Source organism: Meriones unguiculatus (assembly GCF_030254825.1).
Source record: "Meriones unguiculatus strain TT.TT164.6M chromosome 13 unlocalized genomic scaffold, Bangor_MerUng_6.1 Chr13_unordered_Scaffold_28, whole genome shotgun sequence".
NCBI classification, from domain to species: domain Eukaryota; kingdom Metazoa; phylum Chordata; class Mammalia; order Rodentia; family Muridae; genus Meriones; species Meriones unguiculatus.
In genome coordinates, this window is record NW_026843644.1 from 13280414 (window position 1) to 13289217 (window position 8804).

General features: G+C 34.8%; 1 protein-coding gene across 1 annotated transcript; it reads left to right on the forward strand.

Moving 5' to 3' along the window:
• Positions 1–566: 566 nt before the first annotated feature.
• Positions 567–8389, forward strand: LOC132650606 (zinc finger protein 431-like; the record flags this gene model as incomplete). Its single annotated transcript, XM_060375954.1, has 4 exons — positions 567–681; positions 873–933; positions 2682–3001; positions 8364–8389. Coding segments are annotated over 4 exons (522 nt in total), but the record flags the coding sequence as incomplete, so codon positions are not given.
• Positions 8390–8804: the final 415 nt, after the last annotated feature.

Below are 8804 nucleotides of genomic sequence, written 5' to 3' on the forward strand. Positions count from 1 at the left end.
TTATGCAGAACTGGAGTGGATGTATAAATCTTTGTAGAAACTTGAGAAAGTTTTTTTCTTATTTGTTAGATTAATTTTTACATATTATTCAGGATCTCATTATGTACCCATGAGTGTCCTGGAACTTATTGCATAAGGCAGTCTACCATCCAGCGCTATGAGATACACCAGCCTCTGTTTCCTGAGTGATTTTGGAATTAAAGTCATCAGAAAATACACCCAGCCTGCCCATTCTTATAAGAGTCAGGAATCGTTTATACTATTTCTCTCATGTGGGCTCAGTACTGTTTTTCTGTTAACTCTCTCTCTCTCCATCTTTATCTGTTAATTGACGTTTCTCTTGCAAGTCTGTAGCCTAGTTAAATGATGAAAAAATAGAGGTGAACTTCACTATTCAGTTTCCTCCTATAAAGAGTTAGTTATTTCATTAAAACTTGTGTGTCACAAAATAAGTAGAAGAAACACCAGAATACTTTGAAAATACTGTAAATGAAGGATACATTGCCAGGATTCTAAGTATCATGCTTTCTGTTGTACACGTGTGGATATTTTAGAGTATATTGACCTACAATGATGTGCATGTGAACTTCGCTCGAGAAGAGTGGGCTTTGCTGGATCCTTCCCAGAGGAATCTCTACAAAGATGTGATGCTAGAGACCTACAGGAACCTCACTGCTATAGGTAGGACAGTGAATTTTCTTTACTTCTTAAAATATGGGGAAACACTTCATTCATTATTGATGTGCTTCTGTAATTTCTATTGAGGATGAGGAAGAATGAGATGAATGGTTCTTTGACTGACCATACATCACGACTTAAACTTTGTATTATTTCCAATAATAAATCATACATTTTCTGTTACTGTATTTTAGGCTACAATTGGGAAAGTCATAATATAGAAGAGCATTGTCAAAGTTCTAGAAGACATGCAAGGTAATTTTCATTGTAACCTGATATGAATATTGTTCTGAGAAAATTTTAATACATTCTGGAAGTTTGAAAGAGAAGGTACGGTGTAAATGAACTATTTTAAGTGTATTTATTGATGATGACTAACTTGTTATTAAACCATGTACCTCCATGTTAGGTATTTGATGTGTGTTTGCAAGGCACTCCTCTAAGAAAGAATGCAAGGAAAACATACTTACGCAAGATCAATGTTTAAATTGTTTACTCATTAGCACTATGAGGTAAAACTGCAATTTGTTTAGTCTTCTACAACTCAGATATTACCAAATGTATTCACAATAAATACGTGATGAAAGTATATCCAAAACATTATACTAATCAACTCGTCCATAGTAAAATGGGGTTACTTACATACTTGTAGTAATATGCCTAAGTTTTGTGAGAAGGGCAGTTTTTTGGAGTCAAGAATGTTGTGGAAAACCCATAATCCCTATAGCACATGTCTGTGATGAACAAAAATCAAATGTGTGAATGCATCATGAAATCATGTCATTTATTATTATTATTTTAATAGTTATATCATGATGTATCACAATGAGTTCAAGTCATTTTAATATATGTATAATAAAAGAAACAATGTACCACCCAGAACAACTAAAAGGTATAGTAGTCCCCATTTTGAGTAGATGTTTAAAAATTGATATCTATTATGCTTTATATGGGCTATTTAGAACTGCCAGTATTACAAATAATGACACAGAGGCTTTTTAATATTTTAAAGCTTAGGCAATTTACCTGGGCAGATTCTGAACCTTTTTTTCCCTAACACAAACCTAGCACAGTGTCTAAAAGCATGGCCAGTTCTACCTCTTTGTTCATGTTTGTATCCATCTTTTAACCTCAGTGTCATGCTGGTGAGTGGCCTGTCATTTGCTTTCTTCTTTCCAGCAACCCTCTCTCACTCAGAAGTTCTGTCCTCCATTTTGTGCCCTGCTATCACTTATTAGCTCTTTCTTATTTCCAATAGATAATTAAGGAAGCACAAATGTTTCAAAATATAGGACAGGTGATCGGCCATACAACTAACAATACTATGATTTCGTCAGTAGTATTCACATATACTGGCACACTTTCACACAATATACACCAACATCAATTAACTGGTTATTCACCTTCATTATGAATTCTTACAAAATCACACTGCAAAAAAATAAGTTTTAGGAATATACAAATTATTATTTTTCTCACAGTTATCTTTACATATTTAATATGGCACACAGTATGGGGAAAGTTATTAATCCAGTCATTGTGTTAAAGCACTGAGGTATTGCAGTTTTCTACAAATATGTGGTAAAACATCTTATAGAAGAAAGTATATAATAAATGTGAGCCAGGTAACAAATATTTTTACCATCACAGGTATTTTCAAATATGCAAAAAAACCCGTAGAGAAGGAGAACACCGTGAATATAAAAATAATGATGAAAACTCAAAATGTAATTCTTCTTTACCTTTAATTCAAATTGCAAAATTAAGTCATGTGGCAAAAACATCCATTAGTTTAATGACTGTGGAAAAGGTGTCATATGTGCCAATTATCTTTGCAGGTATGAAAACAATCATTGTGCCGACAAACTCCTTGAAGATACTCAATATGAATTATTTGCACATCACAGTACTCCCCACGCATGTAAAAGTATGCATACTGGTGTGGATCACTATGAATGTAGCCTATATAGTAATGCCTTTGCAAATAAAAGTCATATCCTAAGACATAAAAGGATACATATAGGAGAGAAACCTCATGAATGTAACCGATGTGGTAAAGCCTTTGCATGTAACAGTCATCTAGTACATAAAAGAACTCACACTGGAGAGAAACCTTATGAATGTAACCAATGTGGTAAAGCCTTCGCACAGAGCAGTCATCTCCTAATACATAAAAGAACTCACACTGGAGAGAATCCTTATGAATGTAACCAATGTGGTAAAGCCTTTGCATGTAACATTAGTCTCCAAAAACATAAAAGAACTCACACTGGAGAGAAACCTTATGAATGTAACCAATGTGGTAAAGCATTTGCATGCAACAGTAATCTCCTTGTTCATAAAAACTCACACTGGAGAGAAACCTTATGAATGTAACCAATGTGGTAAAGCCTTTGCATCTAACAGTGATCTTCTAAGACATAAAAGAACTCACATTGGAGAGAAACCTTATGAATGTAACCAATGTGGGAAAGCTTTTGCAAAGAACAGTCAACTCCTAGTACATAAAAGAATTCACACTGGAGAGAAACCTATTGAATGTAACCAGTGTGGTAAAGCCTTTGCAGATAACAGTGTTCTCCAAAGACATAAAAATCTATGTTGCAGAAAATCCTTATGAATATAGCTAATGTCATGAAGTCTTTTCATGTAAGACTTATCTTGAAGAAGAAGACTTATTGGAGTGAAACCCTATGAATATAACCAATGTGTGAAAAAGTTTGCATGACATAATAATCTTCATGTCCATAGAAGAAGCACACTGGATAGAAACTTTATGAATGTAACCAATGTGATAAAGCATTTTGACATAATAGTAATCTATGACATAAAAAACGCATACTAGAGAGAAACCTTATGAATGTAGCTAAGGTGGTAAAGCCATTGCATGTTACAGTAGTCTCCTAATACAATAAATAACTCACACTGGAGAGAACTCTTATGGATGTAATCAATGTGTGCAAGCCTTTGTATGTAACAGTCATCTAATACACAAAAGACCTCACCCTTGAGAGAAACCTTAATAATGTAATCTATATGGTAACGCCTTTTCACGTAACAGTAATCTCCTAATAAAAATTTGCTCTTCACAATCATCTTCAACGTCATGAAAGAATTCATATTGGAACAAAAGACTATGAGTGTATTTACATGGTGAAGCTACTCCACATTTGTATAATCTTTGTCATCAGAAAAGAATTCATACAGAGAGAAAATTTATGAATGTGTTAAAATGGGAGAGCTTTGCACATATCTGTATTCTACATCATCATAAAAGTTTCAAAATGGAGAGAAAATCTGAGAATATAATCAATATGGTAAGGCTTTTGTGTTCTGTCCACTGAACCCAATATAACTCAAACAGATCAATACAGATAAAAAAATATTGTCATCCAGTTTGATGAAGGACACATAATGTTGAACTGTGATGCCTACCCAACCAATGAGCCAGAAAGTTCCAGAGGTTCTGAGCTATAAAATCATAAACATCTTTAGCATTTTACAACTGAATTATTTCCATCAGTCATGGTTTAGGGATATGGGATTTGTTTATATCATTGAGGAAGACTCCTGATGCAAAATGTAGGTTTTACAGTCAAAACAATCATATCCATTTGTTCTTTTGTGGTTAGGAAAAGGTATTATGTTTTAGGAAAGAAAATCTGTGGTTTCGGTCAGTCAATATGTTATGTGACCAGAAATCATGGTATGGAACAGTCATGTTTTGGGCAACAAAAGTTAAGTAATTAAAGCCGGTCAACTATTGAGAAGTCTACAGCTTTCCTAGGGACTATGAACTTAAATCAATGAAGGCTGGTAACTAAAAGGAAATACTTAGGACAAATTGCTTTTGCATGTTCCCACATATAATTTGCTTTTACATGTTTTCCATATCAAAGTCATCTTCAAGTATACAAATGGTCAGATAGTAGAGAGAAGCCTTACACATGCCTTCAATGTGATAAAGCCTTTTCTTAATACAGTTATCTGCAAATACATAAAAGAACACACACTGCAGAAACCCTCTGAATAAGCAATGTGGTAAATCCTTTTCATGGGGTTTTCTTTGAAATCAAGAGAAAAAATCATGCTGCAGAGAAACCACATGAATGTAGTCAGTATGGTAAGGTTTCCTGCTTCATGCTACCATTGTATAAGCTTTACTGTGTGGGCTACATCTTAAAGCCTTTGCATATCACAGTAGTCTTTGAGAACCTAAAAGAACCCATTCTATAGAACATCTATTAAAATAAAAGGTTTGTTAAGGTCTTTGACCCACCAACTTGCATGCAATTACACTAGGTTATTTTGGAGGAAAATTCTAACAAGTGTCAACATGTATGCATGTGTTTGTGACATCCATCCTTATTTTGTTTCCAATTGAAATCTCATATGGACCAAAGGCATATGAATTGAAACAATGAGATAATTATTTTTTTATTTCACAATTCACTTCGAGTACATGAAATAAATCATCCAGTTGTAAAATTTATATGTGCATATTAGTGCATTTTCTGTGAACAAACTCAATGTCTAAGGCAACTTCCAAATGTGTTTACTTTGCCTTATGATCCGAGAGGATATGGGGTCACTATAAATTGGGCAACACAAGTGTCATACATGGCAGCAAAGTAGGAAGCTTGGAGCTCACAATCTCCACCTGCAGCATGAAGCAGAGAGTGGGAACTACAGAAGATATGCAGCTGAAAACTATCAAGATCACCCCAAATAACATTCTTTCTCCTACAGGGATACATTTCTTAAAATTTTCCAAATGATACCACCAACTGAGAAAGATTCATTTCTCTGACTTCAAACCTACATGTTTGATTTCTGTTACATGAAGGAATTCATGATGAAGAAAACATTTGTAGATAAGCCTGTAGTTGCCTCAACACCTGAGGTCAGAAATGAATGTTTATACAAATAAAACATTCATGAGTAGACATATGCTTGTTTAAGTATTTGTTTTAATTTCCATTTTGTGATAACGGTTTGTCTTTGTGTGTTTATGTGCCAGTCCATTCTAGTTTCCATAAAGACCAAACCAACTGATCTTCCCGTACCAGTAATTATAGAAAGTTGTCAAAAACCTGAGCTAGATCCTGGGAATGATCTTGTCTTAATTGCAAAAGCCATGTTTCTAATAATGTAAATATCTTAAATCTTTATATATCATGTACATGTCAGGAAGTAGAAAAGAATTCATAGAAGAGAGTAATCCTATTTATAAAAAATAGTTGATTACTTTGGACATAATAAATGTATTCATTTTCAAGAAAAGAAACTATTTTGAATCTGTTTTTTATCATAGCCTTGGAGGAAGTAATTATTTACTATGTTCACTTAAATGTAATGGAGGAGATCACCAACTGTGGTTGTGGTCTGAATTTTGAACATTGGAGTAGGGATTGAATTTGCTGTATGGGTAGCAAATCCATTCACAGAGGTTTATTCGGTTGTTCTGATATTCCTTCTGTGGTGGTTATTCATGTTTTAATGCATTTCAACTTGGTAATAGGTATTTTTCTGTGTAATGTATAGAATGGGATCCCCATTATCTATGTGGTCCATTGCTTATTTATATCAGGACAGTGTGTGATCATAGTTTTCAACGAAGGGTCTCTGAGAATGTGTGGTATTGTTTTATGTTTTCACAAATTCATTTAAGATGTTTGTTTTTAATCCTTGCTTGTATATCAATAATTAATTAATGCTTAATAGTATGTGTGTGTATCTGTATGTATATATTGTTTGAAGTTCCATGCTTCTACATGTTCCCATATTTACTATATGGCACATCATCTTCCTAGAAATTTATCTAGCTTTCTTAGAGACTTATCTAGCCTTCTTAAAGATTTATCTAGAGGTGCTAGTTAATGTAACAACAATAAGATTTATTTCAACACATTTTGTGAGTTTAGTGGACTATTCATTCTTAGGCTATGACATATATATGAAGACTGTGTGACACTTTGTGGGGTTTATTTTATGCTTATATGATCTTCAAGTTTATGTTGTCAGTTTTGCATAACACAAACTCTTCCCACTGAGCTCATTGAGATGCATAAAACTTATTTGAAACATTACATCAGTATAATATTGTATTTTATTCAGGTTATGAATATATTGTCATCTGAGGGTGGAAGAATATAAAATGATTTGAATAACAAATGCTACTTGCAAATGAAAATTATACACTCCTGCCTTGTTTTGGAATGTGTTGGTTCTTAGGAGTAAAGACTTGTTCATAAGACTTTCTCAAAACTGCAAGTGAATGTCAGAGAATTGTCTCAGTAGGTAAATTTAGTTAGTGCTAAGCCTGATGATTTGAGCTCAATCCCTGAGTAGTCCATATCACTGCTACAGATTTTTTTAATGTTTCTATACTCGGGCTGCTGAATATACAAACTCACACACCAGCAGATACTTAAATAATTTTTCAGCCTAAATAAGGGCCAATGTGGTCACTGGCCAAAAGACTCTTTGTGTTCCATGTCAAGAATTTACATATGGGATGTAGATGTTAAATAGCAATAAGTTGTACTCTCACTAGCATGTGTACTCCATAACATATGTGTGTACACAGAAACATACTCCAGCATTTAATTTTTTTTTAATTTTATTTTTATTGATTACAGTTTATTCACTTTGTATCCGTGCTATAGACCCCTCCTCATCCCCTCCCAATCCTACACTCTTTCCCTCCTCTTCTCCTATGCCCCTCCCCCACTCCACTGATAGGGCAGGTACTTCTCTCCTTCCATGTGAACCTAATCTATCAGGTTTCACAGAGACTGTCTTCATTGTCTTCCTCTGTAAGGGACTGGTAAGGCTGTTCCCTCTGCAGGCAGAGGTGATCAAAGAGCCAGGACCTCAATTCATGTCAGAGACAGTCCTTGTTCCCATTACTAGGGAACCCTCTTGGACACTGAGCTGCAATGTGCTAAATCTGTCAGGGGTACTACATTATCTCGATTTGTGGTCTTTGTTTGGAGTATGAGTCTCCAAAATTTTCTGTGCCCATATTTTTGGTTTTATTGCTCTCCTTGTGGAGCTCCTGTCCACTCCAGGTCTTACTATCTTCCCCTTCTTTCATAAGATTACCTGCACTCTGCCCAAAGGTTGTTTATGAGTCTCAGCATCTGTTTTGATACCCTGCTGGATAGTCTTTCAGAGGCCCTCTCTGGTAGGATCCTGTCTAGTTCCCTATTTTCTCCCTCTTCTGATGTCCATCCTTGTTTGCCTTTCTGACTGAAGATTTAGCATCTAATCCAGAGTCCTCTTTCTTGATTAGCTTCTTTAGATGTACAGATTTTAGTATGATTATCCTATATTATGTCTTATATCCAGTTATAAATGATGAAATTAACAAAAAATGCAGCCACTTATAGAAGACAGAAATTATTTGTAGAATTTGAAGACTTCTTGCTGCTTATTAAAAGGAAAATGTTTCCTTTGTACACCTTATTTTATACTTTAATTCCTTGATTCAAGGATAGAGCACTTAAAAATCATAGCTTGGCACAGAAGTGCATCCCTGTCATCCTAAACCTAGGATTCAGTGGCAGGCTGATCTCTCTGAGACTGAGGCCCGATTGTTCCACAGAGTGTGTTCTCTGTTTGTTTGTTTTTGAGACACAATTTTCTTGTGTAACTTTGGCTGTTCTGGACTCACTTTGTAGACCCAGCCATCGTCAAAATCATTTAAATCTGTTTGCCTCTTCCTCCTTGAGTGCTGGGATTACAGGTGTCTGCCACCTTGCCCAACTTCACGGATAGTTCTAAAACAGCCATGGCTATGTAGAAATATCATGTATCAAAATGATTTCAAAATGTAGACTATATTTCAAGTTATAGATTTTTTCCTGAGGGATAGTGTACACAGGGATGTTAGAAGTTTTCTGAATTTGTGTTCTCTGTCCTTTGTGTGAGAACTGTAGCATTGAAACATCTCATAGATCAGACATTATGATTACCAGATGGCATTGCCTCCTGAGCAATATAGTTTCATGGCCTCATTTACTTCATTTTCAGTTAAGAACTTGTGGTCATAATTAAATTTCTCAGGGGCATTTCTGTCCATTTTAAAAATTTTACATATATTTCCACATGACTTGAGCCAA